This window comes from Diceros bicornis, chromosome 8 (genome assembly GCF_020826845.1).
Source record: "Diceros bicornis minor isolate mBicDic1 chromosome 8, mDicBic1.mat.cur, whole genome shotgun sequence".
Taxonomy (NCBI): domain Eukaryota; kingdom Metazoa; phylum Chordata; class Mammalia; order Perissodactyla; family Rhinocerotidae; genus Diceros; species Diceros bicornis.
In genome coordinates, this window is record NC_080747.1 from 81,903,933 (window position 1) to 81,931,527 (window position 27,595).

A 27,595-nucleotide genomic window follows, 5' to 3' on the forward strand; every position below is an offset into this window, starting at 1 on the left:
TGGTAAAATTCACTGGAGAAGCCATCTGGTCCTGGACTTTTATTTTTTGGGAGGTTTTTGATTACTATTTCAATCTCTTTACTTGTGATTGGTCTATTAAGATTCTCCATTTCTTCTTGGTTCAATTTTGGGAGGTTGTATAAGTCTAAGAATTTATCCATTTCTTCTAGATTGTCCGATTTGTTGGCATATAATTTCTCATAGTATTCTCTTATAATCCTCTGTATTTCCATGGTATCCGTTGTAATTTCTCCTCTTTCATTTCTAATTTTATTTACTTGAGCCTTTTCTCTTTTTTTCTTAGTTAGCCTGGCTAAGGGTTTGTCTATTTTGTTTATCTTCTCGAAGAACCAACTCTTTGTTTCATTAATCCTTTCTACTGTTTTTTTGGTCTCAATATCATTTATTTCTGCTCTGATTTTTATTATTTCTCTCCTTCTGCTGGCTTTGGGCTTTGTTTGTTCTTCTTTTTCTAGTTCTGTTAGGTGTAATTTAAGGTTGCCTATTAGGGCTTTTTCTTGTTTGTTAAGGTGGGCTTGTATCGCTATGAGTTTCCCTCTCAGGACCGCTTTTGCTGCATCCCATATGGTTTGATATGGCATGTTATCATTTTCGTTTGTTTCCAGATAGTTTTTGATTTCTCCAATGATCCATTGGTTGTTCAGTAGCATGTTGTTTAATCTCCACATTTTTGTCCCTTTCCCAGTTTTTTTTTCCTGGTTCATTTCCAGTTTCATAGCCTTATGGTCTGAAAAGATGCTTGTTATGATTTCAATCCTCTTAAATTTATTGAGGCTTGCTTTGTTTCCCAACATATGGTCTATCCTAGAGAATGTTCCATGCGCGCTTGAGAAGAATGTGTAGTCAGCTGTTTTTGGGTGGAGTGCTCTGTATATGTCTACTAGGTCCATCTCGTCCAGTTTTTCATTTAAGTCTAATATTTCTTTATTAACTTTTTGTCTGGATGATCTATCCATTGCTGTAAGTGGGGTGTTAAGATCCCCTACTATTATTGTGTTGTTGTTGATTTCTCCTTTTAGGTTTGTTAATAGTTGTTTTATGTACATTGGTGCTCCTATGTTGGGTGCATATATATTTATAAGTGATATGTCTTCTTGATGGAGTGTCCCTTTTATCATTATATATTTCCCTTCTTTGTCTTTCTTAACCTGTTTTATCTTGAAGTCTACTTTGTCTGATATGAGTATGGCAACACCTGCTTTCTTTTGTTTGCCATTAGCTTGGAGTATTGTCTTCCATCCTTTCACTCTGAGCCTGTGCTTGTCTTTAGTGCTAAGATGTGTTTCCTGAAGGCAGCATATTGTTGGGTCTTGCTTTTTAATCCATCCTGCCACTCTGTATCTTTTGATTGGAGAGTTCAATCCATTTACATTTAGGGTAATTATTGAAATATGAGGGTTGAATGTTGCTGTTTTGTCACTTATTTTCTGGTTCTTTTGCATTTCCTTTGTTTCTTGTCCCATTTGTTTTGGACTGCCAATTCAGTTTGGTTGTTCTGTCTTATGATTCTTCTAGTTTTCTCTTTGTTTATCATATGTGGTTTTAATTTGATTATTTGTTTAGTGGTTACCTTGAGGTTTGGGCAAAAAATCTTCTGTATGAGATAGTCCATTATCTGATAGCCTCCTATTTCCTTATACTAAGTCAATTCAGTCACTTTCCTCTTCCCCTTCTAAGTTGCTCTTGTTATACCTTATTCTATCTTGTGTTGTGGCTGTGTGTTTACAGTGATGAGGTTAAATTTATTTTTGGTGAATTTCTTCCTTTGATCTTTGAGTTTAGTATTTAAGTGGTTGCTAACCTATTCCGGTAAAGATCTACTATTTCTCTGATTTTGTCTGCCTACTTTTCTCCTTACTCCAAGCTTTGTGTTCCCTTTCTCTTCTTGTTTTCGGGCCTGAGGGCCTTCTTGAGTATTTCTTGTAGTGGCGGTCTCGTGGCCATGAACTCCCTTAGCTTTTGTTTATCTGGGAGAGTTACTATTTCTCCATCATATTTGAAGGATATTTTTGCTGGATAGAGTATTCTTGGCTGAAAGTTTTTGTCTTTTAGTATTTTGAATATATCATTCCAGTCTCTTCTAGCCTGAAAAGTTTCTGTTGAGAAATCCGCTGAGAGCCTGATGGGAGTTCCTTTGTACGTTATTTTTTGTTTTTGTCTAGCTGCCCTTAATATTGTTTCTTTGTCGTTGACCCTGGCTAGCCTTACCACTAGGTGTCGTGGTGAAGGCCTTTGTCTGTTAATATATATAGGAGTCCTGTTGGCTTCGCTTACTGGTATTTCCTGCTCCTTCCCCAGATTTGGGAAATTTTCAGCTATTATTTCCTTGAATAGGCTCTCTGTTCCTCTTTCCCTCTCCTCTCCCTCAGGAATACCTATAATTCTTATGTTACATTTTCTAATAGAGTCCGATATTTCTCGGAGTCTTTCTTCATTTCTTTTTAGTCTTAGTTCTCTCTCTTCTTCCATCTGGAGTATATCTGTATTCCTATCCTCTAATGTACTAATTCTTTCCTCCATATTGTCAGCTCTGTTCTTTAAAGATTCCAGATTCTCCTTTATCTCCTCCATTGTGTTCTTCATCTCCATCAGCCCTGATAGGTTTTTCTTTATGATTTCAATCTCTTTTGTGAAGAAACTCCTAATCTCATTGAATTGTTTGTCTGTGTTGTCTCGTATTTCGTTGAGTGTTTTTATGATAGCTATTTTGAAATCTCTGTCATTTAGTTTATGGATTTCTGTGTCTTCGGGGTTGATTTCTGGTTGCTTGTCATTTTGTTTCTGGTCTGGTGATTTCATATATTTTTGCATTGTGGTTCCTGTGTTGGTTTTGGTTTTCCTCATCCTGGAAGTCTCTGGTTGCACTTTCCACCTGCCGCCACTGTGTGGTGGTGAAGGGCTGTGTAGTCTAAGCCCCCTGCGCTCTGCCCCAGTTTTTCTGCTGCGATCCGCAGTTTGGTTTTGTTTTGTTTCTTTTCCCCACTGCGATCCACGGGTCCAGTCCAATTTATTCAGGTCTGCCTCGGACCGCTAGATCTGGTCGAGCTGCAGACTCCGGGTTGTGGGGAGGGGGGAGCTCTCTCTTTTGCCCTCTGGGTCCCTGACGTGGGAGGCTTCTCGTTTGCCCCTCTTTATCCGCTCTCTGGGTTGCTCAGATGTTGATGGTAGCCCTGTGGCTCCTCTGAGCCATCTGTGCGGGAGTTTCCCACTGGTTGAGAGCGCCCGAAGAGCTGCAGTTTCCCGCCGAGGGCCGCCCCTCCCCCCTCTCTGGGAGCCGCGCGGACCGGATCGCTGATCTGATGGGGAGGGAGCGGAGTTCTCCTTACCTCTCCCCACTTCCTCCGGGGGCCCAGCACGTTCCGCTCTCAGATGTGCGGCAGTGTGGATCCCTCCGCTCCAGCTTTTGACTGTCTGGGATTCCGTTGTTTGTCTGTGGCTGTTACTTTTGTTGTATCTTGTGGGGGAAGAATTCACGGGAAAGCTCACTCCGCCATGATGCTCTGGAGTTACGTTATTTTAATATCTTAAAACTGGTTTACTTTTTCACATTGGTGAATATAAAAATGTTTGCCATTCTCTCATGTATGAGAAGAAAAATAAGGGGGGAAAAAGCTTTTTAAAGGAGTATTAGCTCTCCTCCATTATTATGCTACGTGACCATTTTATTGCAATTACCTAAAACAACAGTATACTTTGTTCCTGGAAGGCAACAGTATACTTTGTTCCTGGAAGGCTGGGCTAAACCAAACCAGATTAAAAGCACATTTCCTACAGCTGGGGGAGAAGCTGGTTTTAATTTCCCCTTTCTTCCAGTTCACTCAGGACAATAGTTCGGGGCCATTTGGGCCCCTCCTGTGTCTCCTGCCCTCTAGGTAAATGAGGTAAGTGAGGTTGCATTGCCTGGCCCTTCAAATGCACCAAAGAAAGATAAAAAAAAAAAGTCCTAACCATAACTGCCACTTTCCCACTTTTTAATCAACTGAACATTGCTCTCTCAGAAACATAACCTTTTGGGAGCAATTAAGCAACCTCAATCAAAAATATTAAAACGAACAAACCCCACATGGTTTCAGTTCAATCAAAAGATACCTATGTGCGTGGCATATCTAATGTGCTGATACAAAAACAGTCTAAAATACACTATGCTGGGGGAAAAAAGGGTACAGAATAGCCTTGATGGTATTCCTTTGTGTAGTTTTAAAGCGTATGTATAAACGCTATTATGTGCACAGAGTGCAGAGAGACTTCTGGGAAGATACATAAACTTAACAGTGGTCACCTGTTTTTAGGGGAGAGGGGAGCGGGGAACGTAGCTTTTCTTTCTCATGTAATTTTCTCTACTATTTGAATGTTCTAACTCTTGGATATGTTGCCTTGGAGTTTATTTTTTATGTCAGTGTTAAGACTGTGATATTTTTGTTTGCTTCTTTATACTGCTCAGGATAAAGAAACGTAAATGTTACTTAACAGTCCAGAAAAAGACTGATAGATTTGACCATATTAAAAATAAATTTAAAAAATATAAAATATATTAAAATACAAAACTGACAAAGGATTGGCATCTAGAATAAAGAACTTTTAAAAATTACTCAGAAAAAGAAGTAATCCAATAAAAAAAACAGGCAAAGGACGTGAACAGATAATTCACAAGGAAATACAAATGGCCAAGAGAATGAAAAACTTTAGTAACTGAAGAAAATGCAAACTAAAGTCACAATGAAATACCATTTCACATCCGATTTGCAAAAATTTCCAATCACTTTGGAGAGTAATTTGGCAATTTCTAGTGCATTTAAAATGTGCTTAGCCTATGATACACATCCTAAGTAACTAATACACTGAGCTAATGTACAAGAATGTTCCATCACAGTACTGTTAGCAATACAGAAACAATTTTGGAAACAACTTTATGCAGTCAGTTGGAGAAGATATAAATCATGGTAGCTCATATAACTACTACTGCACAGTATTAAAATTAATGAATGAGAGCATCACAACATGGATTAATCACAATGATTGAAAAATGAAAGCTGCAAAATAAGACAGTATCAGGTTTAAAATATGCACAACAGTATTGAAGGAGAGAGTTTATGGATATGATAGTAAAAGTATAATACCATGCATGAGAATGATCATTGCCAAATTCTGGACGGTGACTACCTCTGGAGAGGAAAGGCAATGTGGTCTGGAAGTGCTAAAATGTTAGGACTTAACAAAGTAAGTGCTGGGAGGTCAGATACTCTATGTAAATAACTGTTTTCCATACACTTGAAATAGTTCACAGAGCCACCACCCACACACATACACCTACTTAAGCAAAGAAAGTAGCTTCAATAGTAAACTTGAGTGCCCACTGTGGGCCAGATGCCATCCGTCTGAACAAGGCGTGGTGCCTGCCCTCAAGAAGATAATGGCACAGAAGCAGACTCAGGTTCTGACTAACTTGGCCACTGATGTCTAGGGAAGTCTGTTCTTGAGTAAATGGGCCTGAGACTCTTAAAAGTTAAGCGAAAGTTACTGAGGATGGCAGAAGACAAGGTTCCGATACTTACTATAGCCCTGCTTCCTCCATCTTTCCTTTAAAGAATGAAGATGATGGGGAGAGGAACAATGAGAATGAATTCAGAATAAAACAGAGATGACAACTTCCACACACAAGCAGAAATTACTTTTATTTTGTTAAAGTATTCCTTAATGAGCTAGCAATTATTCAGGTGAAGAAGACAGATTTATGACTGTATTAGCCTTGTCCCTGATTAAAGATTTATGAAAATTTATTAGAGATTATACACAAAACATTATTCCCTAGAGTAGGTTACTGAAGGTCTAAGAGGCTGTGAACTTGAAAAAGCTTCTAGCGGCTTGTGTGGCGGCTCCAGTGAGACCACAGGACTTCCATACAAGGATGGACATATTTTTCTCTTTCGAATTTAAAGCTTTACAACAGTTCGGATGCTGTAAGAGAAGGAAGCAAAAAACACAGGTTTTGAATGATATCTCTTAAGACCAATAAAATTGTATTTTTTTAACCCTTCTTCTTCCATAAACCCCAAATCATTACTACATTCTATAATATATAGCTTAAGAGGAATGAAGCTTACCTCTTTCCTGCATGCATCAGTTCAAAGGCTTCATTAATTTGGTCAAAAGATAAACTGTGAGTCACAAATTCATCAACTTTTATCTTTTTGGACATATATTCAGTCACCAACTTTGGGACACTTTCTACACTCTTCCATCCTAAAAGAAATCATACATCTTTTCATTAATTTTTCCAAAAAATCTCTACAGCACGCTTATTACTTAGTGGGTGACACAAAGGTATTTAAGAGAATAAATTGTTTCATGAATTAAAGAGGAATGAAAATTTCAAAATCAGCATAGAAAGGAGGAAGAATTTAATGCACATCTTCAGTTAAGAAAAAAATAAATGCCTTTTGAGTGTTTTCCTTTTTCTGTATTAAGATGTAGTAAAATCTCATTAAGTCTCAATTAAGACTTTTAAATTACCCAGGATAGAACTCTGGAAGTCTTAGAACAAACTTATTTAGGTCTACAATCGCAAAGATTTCTATAATGATGACATTCAATGAATAAAAAAGTTGATGCGACATGGGGCTGGCCCGGTGGCGCAAGCGGTTAAGTGCGCGCGCTCCGCTGCGGTGGCCCGGGGTTCGCTGGTTCGGATCCCGGGCGCGCACTGACGCACTGCTTGGCAAGCCATGCTGTGGCGGCGTCCCATATAAAGTGGAGGAAGATGGGCACAGATGTTAGCCCAGGGCCGTCTTCCTCAGCAAAAAAAGAGGAGGATTGGCGGATGTTAGCACAGGGCTGATCTCCTCACAAAAAAAAAAAAAAAAAAAAAATTTGATGTGACAGATGACTTTCTTCAGTTTTAAATTCAACAATGAAATAGGGATAGCATCTAAGAATAGAAAACCATGAAACTGAAAAGCAAAGTAGGAAATCTTTGCCTACGTGACAAGATTTTAAACATCAGATGCCTCAATTTTTCACTTGTATTGAAAGCAGCAATAAATCAACAAAGAAGCTTTCTCACCTTTTAAACCAGCGATGCTTTGGACCATATTTCAAACCTTTTTTGAGCCTTTTCCAAATCTCCCTCCTTATATCCTCTACCAATTATTTTTTCCCTATAGACTGCGGGGCTTTTTCTTGCTCTTTTAAATCTCCTGGTAACTGAGACAACTACAGCCAACACTATCCTGTAGACTAAAACTTCCCTTTACATCTGTGGGTCATATGTTAGCAACACCCATAGGGTGCCAGTGCTCCAGCTTATTTCCCAATAAGCATGTGCTAGGATGAGGCTTCAGAGGAGGCCAAACCCCCGCTCGGCCTCCCAGGCTTAGCATGCCCTTTGAAACACAGCTAGAGACCTGGAGATGATGCTCCTGACATGCATGTCTGGCAGTAAAAGTCTGAGCTAAGACACTCAAGTGTGGCATACATCTAGGGCTTTTGGAGAGGAGGGTTTAGTCAGCTTGACATTTTCTATGGCAAATTCTGTAGTATAAAAAAGAAAAGCCCTGGCCAAACTCCTCATTTTAGCACACTTTCCTAATCTTTTCTCCTGGCCTTCAAAAAAGCTGGCATAGGGGCCAGCCTGGTGGCACAAGTGGTTGGGTGCACACAATCTGCTGCGGCGGCCTGGGGTTCGCCGGTTCGGATCCCGGGTATGCACCGATGCACCGCTTGGCAAGCCATGCTGTGGTGGCGTCCCACATAAAGTGGAGGAAGATGGGCATGGATGTTAGCCCAGGGCTGGTCTTGTTCAGCAAAAAAAAAAGAGGAGGATTGTCAGATGTTAGCTCAGGGCTGATCTTCCTCACAAAAAAAATAAAAATAAAAAGCTGGCATAATATGAGGTAGAGGATCCTAACAGACACCTTGTTAAACAGATCATTCAAAACTCACGCCATGTGATTTTTCCTAAGAGGATGATGAGAATATATATATATTTTTTAAAAAACCTATTCGTTCACAGTAGTTCACAGTCGTTCACAAAACATCACAAACATGTTTTGATGTTTTTCTCTTCCCTAGCTGAGCAACCATGAAAAAGATGGAAACTGTTTCTCAGCATTCTACTGGTAGGGAGGCAACCCTAAACAACTATGTTCTTTTAGAATCACACAAGGGAACAGTGATCAGTCTGGCAGCTTTTCAATTTCGTTGCAACGTTTTGTCTAATTTAATAGTTTCAGTTTAAGACTTAGTGTTGGTTACTGATGAAGTCAGTACTCTTCAGACAGAGGTGTGGTCACATCCAGTGATCACTGCACTCTCTGGAAAAGTGAGTAAAAATGCCAATAACCTACTGAAGTCCACAAAATGACACAGTGTGGCTGACACTACTGTTGGCTTATCCTGCAACCAGCTTCTCTTGCCCTACTCCCAACTTTTTCCTCATGAACAGAATAGTGTTTTTTTTTCCTGAGTGTGTAAAAAGTGGCCTTGTGCTTCAGGAGAAGCTGAGCACCTCTCCAGCCCCAGAGGTAAGTAATAATTGAGTGTGCAACTCTTCTATTAAAATAACTTTGCATGTAACATCTTATGATGAGCAGGCAGTCCATGAACAGGAATAGTCCATTCTATTCTTAAAATTCTTGTTAAGAAAGGTAGCCTGGCATTAAAATTCTGCCAGTGGAAAGAACAAAAGAGAAAATGTACTCATCTCATCCACCAATTTACCTCCAAAGGCAGTGCCTTTCCACGTGCGGCCTGTTACCAGCTGGAATGGACGAGTGGCGATTTCTTCACCTGAAGCAGCCACTCCAACCACCACGCTGAGGCCCCAGCCTTTGTGGCAGGCCTCCAGCGCTGCTCTCTGCAGGCAGAGATGTGACCAAATCAAAGAAGTCAGTGCATTCTGTTGAGAATATCTGCTTCCCCAGAAACTTCAGGGGGAAGAGGGTGGTGACAGAGCTTTTAAAAAATATGGCAACAAAATGATCAAACTGAATGTTTAGTAAATTTAATTTTACTGAACAATTTTAACAGGTATTTAAAAAAATTACTAACTTGGCTAAATATTAACACAAATTGAAAGACGTGAAAGCTTTTATTTGCTGTCTATTTTTAAAAGTAAATCCTAGATCAAAATTGTAAAGATTTTAATAGAAGAAGCAGGTTAGGGGCCGGCCGGTGGCGCAAGCAGTTAAGTGCGCGCACTCGCTGTGGCGGCCCGGGGTTCGCCGGTTTGGATCCCGGGCCGACCCGGGCACGCACTGACGCACTGCTTGGCAAGCCATGCTGCGGCGGCGTCCCATGTGAAGTGGAGGAAGATGGGCACGGATGTTGGCCCAGGGCCAGTCTTCCTCAGCAAAAAGAGGAGAATTGGCAGATGTTAGCACAGGGCTGATCTCCTCACACACACACACACAAAAAAAGCAGCAGGTGGAGAAGAGTAACACTTTTGCTTAGTGTCTACTTTGTGTCAAGTAGGTGCTATTACTATGAACACCTGACACAGGAGGACACTGAGGTTTAGAGAAGCTAAGTTGTTGCTCAAGGTCCCCGAGTGAGCATGTGGGTGTACACCTACTTCCAAAGCCTATGCTCTCTACCACTGCATCATCCTGCCTTTTCATTTCACAAAACCTGACAATTAAGCGTACACTGAAAGGCAAAGAACATTTTTCTTCATCTTTCCCCGAGCCATTCCTGAATCATTTCCCATACACAGTTCAAATAGTTATATTTCCCTTCTTCTATTAAAATAAGTCTTTTCAAGAAACTTTTCCTTTGTAAGAACAAAACAATTTTTAATCTTAATTAAGGAAACTGCATTTAAAAAAAGCAGTTCCACACAAAAAAAGGAATGAAGTCAAACATACTTACCATGACCTTCACATTACCAATACACTCAAAGGAATAGTCCACTCCACCATCAGTCATCTCAATGAGCACTTCCTGGATGGGTTTACTGAAATCCTGGGGGTTAATACATTTAGAGGCTCCAAACTCCTTGGCCCTTGCGAATTTATCTTTATTGATGTCCACACCAATGATCTGCGATGCACCAGCTACCTTACAGCCCATGATAGCCGCCAATCCAACTCCTCCCAGGCCAAAGACGGCACAAGTAGAGCCAGGCTCCACCTAATGGTAAACACAGTCTATAAGGTACTCATTCCACAAGAGTCAAGGAAATCACTAGGTTTCTTATAATAGATGGGGCCGATTTCACTATTCCAGTAAAGCTTTGTTCTATCAAATTAGAAGGCAGAAGCCAGAACCCAGGCCAACACTTACCTTGGCAGTATTCACAGCAGCACCATAACCAGTTGAAATGCCACAACCCAGAAGGCAGACTTTATCCAAAGGTGCTAAAGGATCAATTTTAGCAACAGAGATATCAGCCACAACTGTGTATTCAGAGAATGTGCTGGTTCCCATGTAATGTAAAATTGTCTTTCCTTTGCATGTAAACCTACTAGTACCGTCTGGCATTAATCCTTTCCCTTGAGTCACTCTAAAGAAAAGAAAAAAGAAAAAGGCAGGGTAGAATCATGTTTCTTAACACCCCTAAGAGAAAGAAATCAGTTTAAAAACTAATGACCAGTAAACAGTTAGAAAAGTGTGCTAAGATCAAAAGTCTAATTTCTAATGTATTTATTAATAATTTAGCATCTTTCAGCAATGCCTTATTAGGGAAACTTATAAGAGATTTATAATCTTTTTTATTTTATTATTTTTTTTTTGTGAGGAAGACCAGCCCTGAGCTAACATCTATTGCCAATCCTCCTCCTCCTTTTTTTTTCCCCTTTTTCTCCCCAAAGCCCCAGTAGATAGTTGTGTGTCATAGCTGCACATCCTTCTAGTTGCTGTATGTGGGACGCGGCCTCAGCATGGCCGGAGAAGCGGTGCATCGGTGCGCGCCCAGGATCTGAAGCTGGGCCGCCAGTAGTGGAGCGCGCGCACCTAACCACTAAGCCACGGGACCGGCCCCAAGAGATTTATAATCTTAACCTATCTTTTCCAACATTCAGTATCCTTCTCTTCTGGGTCTTACTGTCAGAGTATCAAAATAATTTTAACAGGTATGACTTATGGATCAGATGAAATTATTTTAAAATTCCATCATAAAACTCAGTGAGCAAATGTAACTTCATAAAGCATAAAGCCAAAACCAGCATGTACACAAGCAGTGATCACTAGCATTTATCCAGATCAGAAGATGAAAAGAGATTGCCAAACTGGCTATTTCAGCTCTTTCAGGCCTTCTTCAAAAGTGTAACTGTCCTCAAGGATTCAAGTTACGTTTTCCCTTCATTTAGTTTTTCTGTCTGTGTAGTTGGTTACACCAATAAAAGGAAACAAATTCACAAAGGCAACCAATGTATGTGGTAACAAAAATTATTTTTGATATTCTAAATAGATAGGTGATGTAGTGTCTTGCATAGGAGGATATGCCCTAAAGTCCCACACACTTAGGTTCAAACCCTGTGTGATCTTGGGCAAGTTAATTAACCTCTGTGCCTTAGTTTCCTCACTAGAAAATGCAGAGAAACAATCGTATCTTTCTTAAGATTGCTATAAAAATCAAGTGAGATGTTATGTAAAGCATTAGCATTGTGCCTGGCACAGAGTGCTTAATAAATATTTCTTATTTTTAATAATAATAAAAAAACCACTATGGGGCCGGCCTGGTGGCGTAGTGGTTAAGTTCGCGCGCTCTGCTGCGGCAGCCTGGGGTTTGCAGGTTCAGATCCTGGGCGTGGACCTACGCACTGCTTGTTAAGCCATGCTGTGGTGGTGTCCCATATAAAGAAGAGGAAGATGGGCATGGATGTTAGCCCAGGGCCAATCTTCCTCAGCAAAAAGAGGACGATTGGCATTGGATGTTAGCTCAGAGCTGATCTTCCTCACAAAAAAAAACCCAAAAAAACCCACTATAATTTGATGTACATTCTTAGATAAATCCTTGGGAATATATATGGATAAACAAATATACAGATAAAGAGAAAAAGGATTGCCTCTGGGTTCAAGGGTAAATACATTTCCTTTGCGAGAAAAACAAAAATATGACCAGAAACAAAGAACAAATAGGTGACAAAGCTCTGCCACAAATAACTGTTTCATCTCCATGAGAGCAAGGTAAATTTCTTTAGCCCTCCTTAATGTGAGGAATCACTTCTGTCCCAGAGGAGTTTCATAAACAAAAGGTTATGTGGGATACAGTTTAAGCTTTGAAATGACCTGTCCCTCTAAAAGGTTAGCAACAGCCACAAAAAACACATTACCCTTATTATATTTGATGTGTCACAACATTTTTCAGACTGTTTGAAATTCCCTTTCAAAACAACTAGATTTGTTTTAGGTTCTAGCTTTGCCAAAAGTAACTGTATTTACATTATAAAATAAATGGAACTTTGTTTTCCAAAAATATAAACTAATTTTGTCAATGGCATTAGAAAACAAATGGCGAGAACAAACGTAGCTTCCACACAGTGCTGGTGTGTATCCTATGACTCAGCAATTCTGATCCTAGGAAAACACCCAGAGAAAGTAGTGTATTTATCTACCAAGAGACACATATAAGAATGCTCACAGCAGCATTAATCACAACAGCCCCAAACTGGAAGCAACATTAATGTCCATCAACAGGAGACGTTATGAATGAAAGAAACCAGACAAAAGAGCAAATGTTGCATAATTCTATTTATATGAAGTTCTATAGTGAAAGAAATCACAATAGTGGTTACCTTTGAGGGAGGCAGGTGTTGACCTGGAAGGGACATGAAGGACTGGGTGGGGCGCTGGAAGGGTTCTCTATCTTGATCTAAGTGATGGTTATAACTATCAGGTGTGTATATACATACAAATTCATTGACCTGTACACATAAGAATTGTATTCTTTAAATACTACATATATGTATGTATGTTCTACCTCAATAAAAAAGGAAAGAAAAAAAGGAGACAAACACAAGGAGATCTTAAACTGCCTCAAGGAAGTAGCTCTTTAAGTGCTGTTACCTCACTACAATAAAGGAAGTACCTTTTCTGTGTCAGAGGGTTATGTTATTTCTTGTGGTCTTCCCCAGTAACCTTACGAGGTAAGTTTTATTACTTCAATTTCATGGACAATAAGCAGGCTCATAAAAATGATTTCATTTAATTTCGTAAGCGTGTCCCTCTTTACTGCATATTTTAGCACATTTAGCCTAGTGTTATGGAGGGAGAATGGGTTCAGAAAATTCTGTTTTCTCTCTTAATAGTTGATGATACTGGGCAAACCACTTTATTTCTGAGTCTTAATTTTCTCATTTATGAAAATAGGGATACTAATGATGATGGTGAGGTTACTATAAAGATGGAATAATTCATCTAGAATGCTCTGTATAAACTGCCACACAATTACTTACTATTATCATTATTAATATGACCTCTTGTTTTAAGAATAAAATAAAAAGATACTAACCTTATCTTTTGGCAAAGGTTTGTTTTAGGATTTAGACAAAATTTGCATTCTCCACACTGTGGGATGTAAAGTGGGATGACAGTATCACCTGGAAAACAAATTCGAAGACATTATCCTCAATAGGCAGCATCTGTTTCTAAATGAATACCCTGCAACTTCCCATTCCTGTCAACATGTGCGCCTTCGAAAAGTTCACAACCTCAAGGCTTAGAATCTCACCTACATAGCATCATTCAGATACTGCCTTCCCATGCAAAAAATACAAGTTTCAAAATTATCTAAATGAAATCCTGAAAACAATAACGGGAGAACAAGGTTATGTGCTTCAAAATACTGACTCGTTGATGCATCTTTAAAAATTCTTGCTTAATTGGACAAAATTGGCTTTGGAAAGGTACTTAAAGTTTCAGATGAACAGCAGTCTGCAAAATCAGAGAGAAAAACCCTCAAATATTTGTGCTTCCCAGATGAGGAATAAAATCAATCTCAACAACTTACTTAGGCAATAACTTGTTCATAAATAATGTGTAATTTATCAGAAATATAATTTCCCTATAGAAATAAGCCAAAACTGTAAAATAAGTGGTTCAAATACCCTCCTTACCTGCCTTCAGCTTAGTAACTCCTTCACCAACACTTTCCACAATTCCAGCACCTTCGTGTCCCAAGATCACTGGAAAACTCCCTTCAGGATCAGCCCCACTCAGGGTATAGGCGTCAGTGTGGCAAACCGCAGTGGCAATAATCTATCAGGATATTACAATAAAGAGCAGTTAAGTGTGTGTGCAGGCAATTTGGAGTGAAGTATAGGTCAAAGGAAAGGCACTTTTACTTTAATACCGTATTTCATTGATTCTAAGATAACATTTCTTTCATATTTTAACCACTAAAATCAGCATGCGCTTACAATCTATGGCATCTTAATTAGACCTGGCAGCATTTTTTTTAGTGGCAGATAAAAATAATGGTGCATTTATGTGCAATGAAATACGGTGTGTCTATTCTTTCCAGTGCCTGGTAGCAAGAGAAGGTAAACAAGGTGACCTTTCAGGCTCAGTGCCTTCAGGTGTGGCAGGAATAGCACCTGTGTGCAAAGCAGATGCTGGCTGCCTTCTGACTGTTAGGAAATGTGATTTCTCAAAAGGTGCTCAGACTATTTCTGAAACATGCCAGCCTGCTTGGTCTGGGCCAAAACTCAAAGCTTTTAGTGGAACCAACTTCCCTTTTTAGCAGCCACGCACAATTTCTACTTAAATAAGCCCTTTATCCTTATCTCTCTTGCTTTCAAATATCTCTTATCTTTCCAAACTGCCAAAAGCACAGAAAGCAAAAGCCTCAGAGTGTTTATATTTGTGCTTCTCACTTGTATACCCACTTCTAATATAACATTCTTTGCTATTTGTTAGCTGCTTCCTAGGGAAGACAGCTGAACTCAGTGTGCCCCATACAGCTCATCTTATGTACATCCAAGACAAACATTTTCTTTTTCACTGGGAAAATCACAATCATGTTAACTTCTGAACTGAAAAACATACAAACTATTATAAGATTTCAGATTCCTGGGTCTGGGTTGAAAAGGACCTTAAAAAGTTATTTGGCCCTGAGCTTCTTGACTTGATATGTGTGATCCCTGGGGCATGACCCAGTACATTTGCTGTGTATCTGGGGGTAGGAAGTGGGAAGTATACTCCAACTCACAGCAAAAACAGCTGATTTTTCTGGAATGTTAGTTTTATTCAATGGTCACTACTTTAAAGCATTAATTTTATTTCAAAACAAGCACAGAGTAGAATGTTGAAAAACACTCAGCTGGCTGCCTTGTGCACTGTGCCTCTCTCCAGGGATAACTTCACTTCTTGGCACAGCAGAGGTTGAGCAGCACTGGAATAATGAATCCCCTGAACTCTGGCCTTGTCTGCAACAGTCAGTACATTTTAAAGCTCTCTAAGCAAGCTGACTTCACTTTCTTGTTGCTCCAGTCGATCAGGAACCTCTTCCCGAATCTTATTTGAAGTCTCTTCTAACAAAACTGAAGACCCTTTCTTCTTTTGTTTCTAACCTCTCACCACACATTTTAAATTATGGGATCAGTACTAAGGGGAGCATCCTACAAAATCACCCTAAACCCAGCCTACAGAAGATAAATTGCAGTAATCCAGTGATCCCTGGGGAAGGCTGTTCAGCTGAATATCAAAGCTAAAAAGATGGAGACGAAAGCTACAAAGGTGAGAGGGATAAAATAAGAGGAGGATGTTGTGACTCCAAGGTTGGATGACTTTCAATACCTTCTCCTTGACACTGTCTTTTGGGATTTATCCTCTGCAGACCACAGAGGACTCATCTATCCAGAGACCTAATCCCAAGTCCCTTCCAGGGCCTTAGGTGTATCATTACCTTAATTCGAACTTCGTGAGCCTTTGGGGGTGCCACTTCTACCTCCTCGATGGAGAGAGGCTTTCCAGCCTCCCAGGCAACTGCAGCCTTGCACTTGATAACCTGAAAAGGGGAAAAAAGAAAAAAGAGAGCAAGTTGGTTTGTCCTCCTGAACTAATAATAAACCACCTCTCAGTTAATTCAGACACCAATGAATGCAAATCTTAGAAAGTATATCACAGATTCATAAAGAAACATATACCTCTAAGTGATACGGAGAATTGTTCTACATGTTTTTAGATTTCATATAAATAATACTCATTAAAAATAAGATTTGAGATGACCACATGGTCAGATATAAAAGCCTCTGTTAGTTAGGAAGTTTTATTCATCAAATATTTAATGACCCTCTACAATAAAGAAGCAGGAGTAGATTAAGAATACAGGTTGCAAGAGACTCTGATTCAGTAGGTCTGGCACAGGGTCCAAGGAATGTGAACGCTTAACATGTGCTCTATGAAATTCTTTTGCTCAGGCTGGTGTAACACCGGTATAGTGTAAAACTGCAGGGTGGGAAGAAGTGTAAGGAGTATCAGAACAGGGGAACTTAAAAAACGATCTCTATCCCTTTTAACTATGCGATCCAGTTCTGCAGCCACTTGTCACAGGTGGCTTATGGGCACTTAAAAACGGCCAGTCTGAACTGAGATAAGCTGTAAGTGTAAAATATACCTCGATTTTGAAGAGTTAGCACAAAGAAAGTAAAAATATTTCAATAATATTTTAAAAATATTGATTACATGTTGAGATAGTATTTTGAATATATGGGATTAAACCTTAATCCCATTTTAATGTGGCTACTATAGAAGTTAAAATTACATATGCAACTCATACTGTATTTCTATAGAACAGTGCTGCCTTAGAGTTTCCAGTCAGTACAACCCTCTGCTACCAGAGACTCAAGTGTAATGAGGAGGGTTTTGATCAGTTCACATCATGCTTATGAAATGTTGACAGAATAAAGGTTGAAAACCACTGGGTTTATAGGAGACAGACTTGAAAGTCAATAATTACAAAAAGTGGGATTTAAAGGGAGAGGCACGGCGCTGGCCCCATGCCCTAGTGGTTAAGTTTGGTGCACTCAGCTTTGGCAGCTAGGGTTTGGTTCCCAGGCGTGGACCTACACCACTTGGTGGGGGCCATGCTGTGGCAGCAACCCACATACAAAATAGAGGAAGATCGGCACAGATGTTAGCTCAGGGTGAATCTTCCTCAAGCAAAAAAGAGGAGGATTAGCAGCAGATATTAGCTCAGGGCAAATCTTCCTCAGCAAAATAATAATAATAATAATAATAATAAAAAAAGGCAGAGGCACAAAGTGCTAGAGATGGCAAAAAGTGGAGAAAGAGTATAACTTTGGTTGGTGGGTTTGGGAAAACTTCACTTTTAACTAGGATACCAAAGGATAAGGAAGAGTTAGTTACAAATGGTGATAAAACACCTACATATACGGTGACTGAAGAGTGAATGAGAAGGTATACGAAGCCCCTTATACAGTCCTTGGCACAGTGTAGCTTTGCAAATGGAAGTCAACAGTTACTAGCAGCAGAAGAACAAAGAGTGGAGGAAAAGGAGAGTGGACCTATATGGAGAGATGAGTGGTTTGTGTAAAATTGGTGAGGCTGGAAATTATTCCTGGTAAATTAAAATGTAGATATTAAAACTGATGGTACAAAGAATTCAGATGCTGCATTAGAATGTTTTTTCACCTCAATGTACCATAAACCTCAAAACAAAATTCCAAAGGTCAAATTCAGAATACTAACAATGAAGTCATGTATCCTTGAGATCTGAAGCAACATGAAAAAATAATACATCCATATCTAAGTTTTATGCACTGCCTCCTTGAAGAATGTTTGAAAGGAGTTTAACCTTTTCCTTTCAATGACAATTCTAAGGAAAATAAAGCCCCACTCTAAATCCACAGGCAACTGCCCTACTTCAGCTTTCAAATTACTACAGGAATTATAAATTTTCACCTTCTCTGAATAAAGACACTTAGTAGTAAGAAAAAACTGCCAATCTATTAAGTCTGAAAAATTGTTTAGAGTTTACCATTTGTTTTCAACGCCAACACTTAAGATTATAAATCTTTCCAGAAAATTTCTAAAGTTTGCAAAGCATTAAAACAATCAATAACCTTAGACCGATTATTTATATTATTCGTGTATTTCTGCCTTTCTTTATTGTCTAATGTGTATTTCAGGAACCTGGAATGGCCAGGTTTGTCAGGGACAGACCTGGATCGGAATCCTGGCTCCCTATCCTTAGCGTGATCACTAAGGACGACCAGCCTCAGTTTTGGGCCTGTAAAACGGGGACAACACTTCGCAGAGTTCTAACATGAGGATTAAAGGATATAAAGCTCTGGTGCCTAAGTGCTCAAAAATGTTACTGAAAGAGACCCAGGAGTCTTCCCTAAATACATTTCTTGGTGGCGCAATAATTGCTCAATTATGAATCACAGTCACCAAACAAGCAATCTAGAGGTCAGGAGCACGGGCTCTCGCCGCAGCTCTGCCACCTGGAAGTGTGGCCCCGGGCTAGTTACTTAGTTTTGCGGACCCAACGCGTGGCCGCCCCTAAGCCGTTTCCACCCGGATGCCAACCGCCCCCGCCTTCGGTTCGCCCCCGCCTACGGCTGCCTGAAGCAGCACAGCTCGCTCAGGTCAAAGCTTCCCCCCTTCCTGCCCGCCCGAGGCCCCGTTTCAGCGCGGAGCCCCGCGCGCCCCCCGAGGCCAGCCGCCCGGTTCCACCGCGCGCTTTCCCTCCCTCCCTCGCTCGCACTGGGCCGGCAGCGCGGCCCGCGCTACCTGGTTCGCCATGTCCGCGGGTTCCCGTCGGCGGGGCGCGCGGGGCCCGGGGTGTGGGCGGGGCGCGCGCCGGCGCAGGGGCGCGGCGCGCTGCGGCAGGGCGGGGCGTGGGCCGGAAGCGGGGTCTGGGGGTGTGGCCAGGCGCGCGCCCCAGCCGGCGCGCTGGTGGTCTCGCTCGGAAGGCTGGAGGGGGTTCCGTGATGGTGGATGGCGGCGCCTCGTGGCTAAGTCGGCAGGCTTGCTGCAAAACATCTGTGTCAGGCAAGGGTTTTCCGCGTGGCTTTAGCCCGGGCGGCGCAGATGATGCTTACAAAGGAGAGGTGTGGAAGGGGGCCCAGGAATTTCACTGGAAGCACGCGAGCGACAGGGGGACTGCACCCTCCCCGTGCGCTGTACACTTTGTGTGCGCTGCGTCTTGAGGACACAGATGAGTAAACCAGAGCCCTCCAAGGGACTCTCCATCCACAGGGGACACTGAGCTGTGAGAAGAATGATAAAGGGGACACACGGAAAGGGGGCCCCATTCGGCAAACTTCCCAGGCTCCTATGCTTCTGAAGGGTGAGGAGGATTTTTGGGGAGAAAACTTTGCAAGGAGGGGAAGAGGCGCGCGAAACGTCTGTGGAACGCGGACGCCTTGCATGTGTTTTAAGAGTGTGCTAGAGTGTAGGGAGTGGGAAGGTGGAGTATTTGCCAGTGTACCCCACAACTCTGACTGTTGTGGACTCTGAATTTTATTAGATAGCTCTGCCAGACAGACCCCTCTCTCTGCTTCTCGGTCTTTGTCATGGCTCCTTTTCCTCAGTACATGCCTGACGGATTGGCGATGTCAAAAATTCTGTTCTTTCTCTCCCTTCACTGTCTCATCTACACCATGGCTTTTTAACTTCTCTCTGTATAAGGACGACTTCTAGATTATTATCTCCAATCAGGATGGCTCCCATAAACTCCAGGCTTAGACGCACAATTGCTTTGTAGACGTCTGTCTCCCTTAGGATATTTCACAGTAACCTCAAACTCTTCCAAAACTCATCTTGTCATCCTTTCTCCCTAAAGGTACTCTTTCTGTGTTTATGTGGGGTACCACCATCCACCTAATGCCCCAGCCAGAAACCCGGGAATCACAACTTCTCCCTCTCCCTGTCTTTCTCCTGTATTCAATCTGTCACCAAACCCTGAATAACTCTCACATCTTGTGCCTCCTCTCTCCCCCGGTTGCTGCTGTCTTAGTTCAGGCTCTCATCATTTCTTACTGGGCTTCTGAAAAAGCCTCCCATCTGGTTTTCTTGTTGCTAGACCCCTGAATCTAATGTACTTCTAAACTAATGCCCCCTTAGTGATCTTTCCAAAACATACATCAATCTAAGCCATTTCCTTTCACCTCTAATAATTTTTGAATGATGTGGGTTATAATGGGTGAAAGGGGTCAAAAAGTACAAACTTCCAGTTATAAAATAAGTAAGTCATGGGGATATAGTGTACAACATGGTGACTATAGTTAATAATACTGTATTGCATATTGGCAAGTTGCTAAGAGGGTAAATCTTATAAGTCCTCATCACAAGAAAAAAATTTTTTGTAATTATCTATGGTGATGGATGTTAGCTAGACTTATTTTGGTGATCATTTCACAATATATAGAAATATGGAACATTATGTTCCCTTGAAACTAATATAATGTTATATGTTAATCATACCTCAAAATAAAATAATAAGCCAAATAAAATAATAATATTAAGGAGAAATAGTTGAAACAAGATTGGCAAAATGTTCATAATTGTTGAAGCTGGCTATGAGCATATAATAATTTATTATGCTATTGGGCCCGCCCTGTGGCTTAGCGGTTAAGTGCAAGCGCTCCACTGCTGGCAGCCCGGGTTGGGATCCCGGGTGCCCACCAACGCACCACTTGTCCGGCCATGCTGAGGCCGCATCCCACATACAGCAACTAGAAGGATGTGCAACTATGACATACAACTATCTACTGGGGCTTTGGGGGGAAAAATAAATATAAATAAATAAAATTATATAAAAAAATATGCTATTATCTATACCTATGTGTAGCTTTGCAATTTTCTCCGGAAAAGTGTAATATAAAAGTAGAGAGAGAGTTGACCATAGGTTGACATAGGGAACCAGAAGAATATAGCTCGGTGGTTCTCCAACACTTTGGTTTCAAAAGCTCTTTATTCTGTTAAAAGTTATTGAGGGGGCCGGCCCCATGGCTTAGCGGTTAAGTGCGGGCGCTCCGATGCTGGCAGCCCGAGTTCGGATCCCGGGCGCGCACCGACGCACCGCTTCTCCAGCCATGCTGAGGCGCGTCCCACATACAGCAACTAGAAGGATATGCAGCTATGACATACAACTATCTACTGGGGCTTTGGGGGGAAAAATAAATAAATAAATAAAAAATCTAAAAAAAAAAAAAAAGTTATTGAGCACTCCAAAAAGCTTTTGTTTATGTGGGTTGTATCTATTGATATTTACCAGATTAGAAATTAAAACACAAATTTTAAAGATATTTATTTATAGAATTTTTTTGAAATAGCAATAATAAAGCCATTGTATGTTAACATAAAGAATATAGTGCTAATAGCCAACAGGAAATGACAGACACAAGGAAGGTTAGAAAAAATTCAGAATACTTTGCTTAGAGGGAGGGAAGATCCAAGAAACTAATAGTTGTTGTCAAACAGTTTAAGAACACTCACGTGAAAGAATAGGAATTTGTTCTGTTTGTCATCAGATTGTGGCATTGAGATAAGTAGTTAGACTTCATGAGAAAAAAAAATTCTTCTATTTAAGAATCTTCAAGGGTTGAGAGAGGGATAAAATCCAAACTTTAGCTGGGCCAGCCATGCCCCACATAACCTTGTTCCTGCTTGTCTCTCCATCCTTCTTTTCTTTTTTTTTTTTGTGAGGAAGATCAGCCCTGAGCTAACATCCATGCTAATCCTTCTCTTTTTGCTGAGGAAGACCAGCTCTGAGCTATCTATTGCCAATCCTCCTCCTTTTTTCTCCCCCCAAAGCCCCAGTAGATAGTTGTATGTCATAGTTGCACATCCTTCTAGTTGCTGTATGTGAGACACGGCCTCAGCATGGCTGGAGAAGTGGTGCGTCGGTGCGCGCCCAGGATCTGAACCTGGGCTGCCAGTAGCGGAGCGCGCGCACTTAACCGCTAAGCCACGGGGCTGGCCCATCTCCATCCTTATTTTCTACTATTCTGTCACACAAGTTTCACACCAACTTTATGGAACATTTTCAGTTCCTTAAAAGGACTGTCCTCTTTCTTGATTCCAGACCTTTGTATATGATAGAACTTCTGCTTGGAATGCAGCAAGCATTTTTCTAGTGAAAAAAAGACCTTTTAGCATAGAGTTAATTTCCTTTTCCCTGTTGCAGATATATTGTCTATCTGCTGGGAAGAAACACTTGAGTTTTTATGGTGCCTTGCTTGTTGGAACATAACTTCCAATCTTGTTACATGTCAGACTGGAAACTAAAAGTCTGACATGTAACAAAATTGGAAGTTATTACTCTATCCTAGCAACAAGTAAAAAGCTAAACAAACTGAAAAATCAACAACTCTTCTTAGATCCATTAGAGAAGTGAGATCACAGGGCGAACCAATGACCCCCAGAATTGGAGAGACAGACAGATGGATCCAGAGAAGCACAACTTACCAGAGCAGAAACCCACCTCCATGGGACCCAGTATTGGGGATAGCAAACCTGAAGGGTAATTGATGAATTGCTCGAGGCTCATTGTGGACAAGTCTGAAAGTTAAAAACTCCGGAGGGATACAGTCATAGAGGGGCTCCCACAGTTCTGTGACTTTTACCTCTAGGAGCTCTACCAGTTTCTCACAGTGAAGACTGGAGAAAAGTCCCTCATGCTTCTGCTAGGGGAAGGGGAAAAAGAACCATTTTGAAATATGCCAGAGCATTCTATTCTTCTTAATAAGGCCTGCTCTTAAGAGAGACTATTTTACCAGAGCCTAACTTACTGAGGTATTATCGGAGTTTAACTGATATTGGGGAAGGGAAATACCCAACTTCAGCACCCTCTAGAGATCTTGTACCACTTGAGATGGTGGAAAAAAAAAACTGAGAAGAAATTGTGAAGTTCACAACCAGGGGCACAGGCTCACTAAAAGACTGAGATCTAATCAGGACTATAGAACACTTCCCCTTCTCCCACATCTTACCACTATGTTAGTAAAGACCTATTTAATCCTTTTTTACCTGGTAAGTGTATCATGTCTTCCTTCCAACAAAAAATTATAAGGCATACTAAAAGGCAAAAAACACAGTGTGAAGAGACAGAGCTAGCATCAGAACCAGTCTCTGATATGGCAGGGATGTTAGCATGATCAGATCATGAATTTAAAACAACTATGATTAATATGCTGAGGGCTCTAATGGAAAAAGCAGATAACATGCAAGAGCAGATGAATAATGTAAGCAGAGAGATGGAAATTCTAAGGAAGAAACAAAAAGAATTGCTAGAGATAAAAACCACCTTAATGGAAATGAAGAATGCCTTTGATGGGCTTATTAGTAGACTATGCATAGCTGAGGAAAGGATCTATGAGCTTTAAGATATGTCAATAGAAACTTCTAAAACTGAAAAGCAAAGACAAAAAAGACTAAAATAAATGGAAAAGAATATCCAGGAACTGTGGAATGACTACAAAAGATGTAGCATACACATAATGGGAATACCAGAAGGAGAAGAAAGAAAAGAACAGAAGCAATATTTGGAGCAATAATGACTGAGTAGTTCCCCTAACTAATATCAGGTACAGGCACAGGAAGCTCAGAGAACACCAAGAAGGCTAAATGCCAACCCCCCCCCCCAAAAAAAACAAAAAAACTACACCTAGGCATAACATATTTAAACTACAGAAAATCAAAGATAAAGAAAAAAAATCTTGAAAGAAGCCAGAGGGAAAAAACACCTTATGGATAAAGGAGCAAAGATAAGAATTACATTTGATTTCTCCTCAGAAACCATGTAAACAAAAAAATAGTGGAGTGAAATACTTAAAGGGTTGAGAGAAAGAAATGTCCAACCTGGGGCCTGGCCCTGTGGCCTGGTGGTTAAGTTTGACATGCTCCACTTTGGCAGCCTAGGTTTGGTTCCCGGGCACGGACCTACACTACTTGTCAGTGGCCAGCCTGTGGCAGTGACCCACATACAAAATAGAGGAAGATTGGCACAGGTGTTAGCTCAGCGCAAATCTTCCTCAAGCAAAAAAAAAAAAAAATGAGGAAGATTGGCAACAGATGTTAGCTCAAGCCAATCTTCCTCAGGGGGAAAAAAATGTCCAGCCTAGAATTCCATATCTGGTGACTTTATCTTTCACAAGTGGAAGAGAAATGAAAACTTTCTCAGACAGATAAAAACTGATGAAATTTGTTGCCAGTAGACCTGCCTAACAGGAAATGTTAAAAAAGAAGTTCTTCAGGGAGAAGGAAGATGATATAGGTCAGAAACTCAGATCTACATAAAGAAGGGAAGAGCACTGGAGAATAAATAAGTGAAGGTAAAATAAAAACTTTTATTTTTCTTATTTTTAATTGATGTGGTAACAATTTGTTCAAAATAATAGCAAAAATCTATTTGATAATTATAGTTATGTAAAAGTGAAATGAATGACAGCAATGATACAAGGGACAGGAGGGAGGAATTAGGATTATTTTGTTACTTGTATGGTGCTAGCACTACCAATGAAGCAGTATAGTGCTATTTGAAAGTGAACTTGGATTAATTGTAAATATATGTTGCAAACTCTAGGGCAACCACTAAAAAGAAGTATAAAAAGAAGTATAATTGATATACTAAGAAAGGAGAAAAAATGGAATCATATAAAATGCTGCATTAACACCAGAGAAGGCAGAAAAAGCGGGGAAGACATATTAATAACAAAGAACAAGGTCAACAAATAGAAAACAGTAGCAAATATGATAGTAATCCAGCTATATCAATGATCACTTTAAATATCAATAGTCTAAATGTACCAATTAGAAGACAGATTGTCAGTACAGATCAAAAAATAAGACCCAAATATATGTTGTCTACAATAAACCCACTTTAAATATAAAGACACAGATTAAAAGTGAAGGAATGGAGAAAGATTTACCATGATGACACTAATCAAAAGAAAGCTAGAGTAGCTATGTGAATTTCAGACAGAGCAGACTTCAAAGCAGGCACTATTATGAGGGATAAACAGAGGCGTTACATAATGATAAAAGGGTCAATTCTCCAAGAAGACGTAACAATCCTTACTGTGTGTGTGCCTCACAACAGAGCTTCAAAATACATGAGGCAAAAACTGGTAGAACTGCAAGGAGAAATAGATAAATCCATTATAACAGTTGGAGACTTCAACACCCCTCTATCGGAAATGGACAGATCCAGCAGGCAGAAAATCAGTAAGGACATAGTTGAACTCAACAGCACCATCAATCAACTGGATATAATTGATGTCTATAGGCTATTTCATCCAACAACAGCAGAATGCATTTTCTTTTCAAGTTCACATGGACCATCTAGCAAGATAGACCACATTCTGGGCTACAAAACACACCTTAACAAATTTAAAAGAATAAAAGTCATATAATGTATGCTCTCTGACCACAATGGAATTAAACTAGAAATCAATAGCAGAACGATAGCTGGGAAATCTGAAAATTTATGAGATTAAACCACACACTTCTAAATAACACATAGGTCAAAGAAGAAATCTCAAAAGAAATTAAAAAATATTGGAACCTAATGAAATTGAAAACACAACAAAATTTGTGGGATGTAGCAAAAGGAGTGCTTAGAGGGAAATTTATAGCATTGAATGCATATGTTGGAAAAGAAGAAAGATCTAAAATCAATCATCTAATCTTATACATTAGGAAAGTAGAAAAAGAAGAGCACGTTGAATCCAAAGTAAGCAGAAGAAAGAAGTGATAAAATTTAAAATACAAATCAATGAAATTGAAAGAAGGAAATCAGTAGAGAAAATCAACAAAACCACAAGCTGGTTCTTTGAAAAGATCAATGAAGTTGATAAGCCTCTAGCCAGGCTAATTAAGAAAAAAAGAGAGGAATGCAATTGCTAATCAGAAATAAAAAAAGGACATCACTGCAGATCCCATGGACATCCAAAGGATGATAAAGTAATACTGTGAACATCTTTATGCCCACAAATTTGATAACCCAGATCAAATGGACAATTTCTTGAAATATACAATCTGTCCAAAACTCACACAAGAAAAAATAGACCATTTGAATAGGCCTATATGTATTAAAGAAATTGACTCAGCAGTTAATAGCCTTCCAAAACGAAAAGCACTGGGCTCAGATGGGTTCACTGACGAAATCTACCAACAATTTAAGGAAGAAATTAATACCAATTATCTACAGTCTTTTCCAGAAAATAGAAGCCAAGGGAGATAGATACTTACTAATTCATCCCATGAGGCCAGCTTACCCTAATACCAAAATCAGACAAGCCATTATAAGAAAACTACAGACCAATATCTCTAATGAACCTAGATGCAGAAGTCCTCAACAAAATATTAGCAAATTGAATCCAACATGACCAAGTGGGGTTTATCCCAGGTATGCAATGCTGGTTCAACATTTGAAAATCAATTAATGTGATCCATCATATCAACAGGCTAAAGAAGAAAAATCATTTGATCATATCAATAGCTTATTTTGAACTGAAGGACTCATTAGGTGAAAATGACTTGGTGTTTTAGACTTTGTAACAGACAAGTATGTATACACTAGACATAATCATATAGATTTCAGAAAGTTGAAGCATATTTCACAGAACTCACAAGTACTGAATGAATTGAAGGAAAAGTTCATGAAGCCAAAAATGTCTGCTACGTTTTGAGCAGAACTGGCTTTTGTTTTTTTCCAGCGCTATTTGACATTGCTTGGGTACATACTCCATTAGAGAGGTAGAGAGGGCCACTGCTGTAGTCCCCGTGAATTGGAACAGGAAACTGTCTGAGCTGAAAGCAGCCACAGATAGGTTGAACATGAGGGAGCCAGAAGTGGTTGGTACTAATTCTATTAAATACTGAGGTTTTGTACTGAGAGGTATTGAAACTATCAAACCCTTTCTCTTGGGAAAGCACACATACACATGGCATACAGAAGAGATGGACATCTAGTTTGCAGCTGCAGATCTGAATTGTGCAATTTTTCCTGTTACTTTTCAAGACCAACACATATCACAGAATTGGGAGGTCGGAGACTCTTCAGGGTGTCTCTTTGATCCTGAAGAAGTAAATTTTCCTTATTTTTTTGTAGTAATTTTATTGTAGTAATTTTATTGTAAGTTATCCGTTATTGTAAGTAACCTGAGCATATCTTTTCCTGACAGGAACTTTGGAGACTCTGGGACTCTGGAAAACCTGACAGGCTGGAGAAGTACAAGATATAATTTCATGATTAAATGTAACGGGAAATTAAGATGGGACTTTTTATATTGTCTCAATTTTGGCTAAGAACTCCAAGGCCAAGCAATATAGATCCCAAAATTATCACCACTTTATAAGGCAAGGTACTCGACTACCTTATGTAGGGCATGCTAAGAAAATTTCTTCTGCCAGCATTAGCTCATCTCCTATCTCTGAACTTCATAAGAGAGGGCAAAGAATTCATGGGGAAGGGTGGAAATGGTTGGGAGGGAGAATTTCTTTGGAGAGAGTTGTCGGTGTGCCATAAATGCCCTTCCCACCTCCTGGTAAAAGTGATGGAAGCACCTCCCCCTCATCTGAAGCCAAGAGAAGAAAACCACTCAAAAAGCTTAAAATGCTTTCTTTGGAATCTGGAAATAAAAATTTAATAAAAAATAAATAAAAA

At 40.0% G+C, this 27,595-nt stretch overlaps 2 protein-coding genes across 2 annotated transcripts in view; one reads left to right on the forward strand and one right to left on the reverse strand.

Moving 5' to 3' along the window:
* The window catches only part of METAP1 (methionyl aminopeptidase 1), a 100,885-nt gene extending 73,511 nt beyond the window's left edge, over positions 1-27,374 (forward strand). The window contains exon 11 of the mRNA XM_058547554.1: positions 27,114-27,374. Coding sequence (XP_058403537.1) covers positions 27,114-27,148 — 35 coding nt within the window. The 3' untranslated portion in view covers positions 27,149-27,374. The remainder of the gene's footprint in view (positions 1-27,113) is intronic.
* Positions 5,675-18,771, reverse strand: ADH5 (alcohol dehydrogenase 5 (class III), chi polypeptide). Its single transcript, XM_058547556.1, has 9 exons — positions 18,715-18,771; positions 15,863-15,964; positions 14,073-14,214; positions 13,469-13,556; positions 10,300-10,519; positions 9,886-10,146; positions 8,737-8,872; positions 6,123-6,261; positions 5,675-5,976 (listed from the first exon to the last, which is right to left on the reverse strand). Exons 1-9 carry the CDS (start codon positions 18,724-18,726, stop codon positions 5,952-5,954), a joined length of 1,125 nt encoding a protein of 374 aa, XP_058403539.1. The 5' UTR covers positions 18,727-18,771; the 3' UTR covers positions 5,675-5,951.
* Positions 27,375-27,595: the final 221 nt, after the last annotated feature.

What these genes read in the sequence shown, in the direction of transcription:
- ADH5 (XM_058547556.1), bottom strand. An exon ending in AGTTACTAAGCTGAAGGCAG is followed by an intron (nt 13,557 to 14,072) that starts GTAAGGAGGGTA and finishes TTTGTTTTCCAG; the next exon opens with GTGATACTGTCATCCCACTT. An exon ending in CTGATGCATGCAGGAAAGAG is followed by an intron (nt 5,977 to 6,122) that starts GTAAGCTTCATT and finishes CTTCTCTTACAG; the next exon opens with CATCCGAACTGTTGTAAAGC.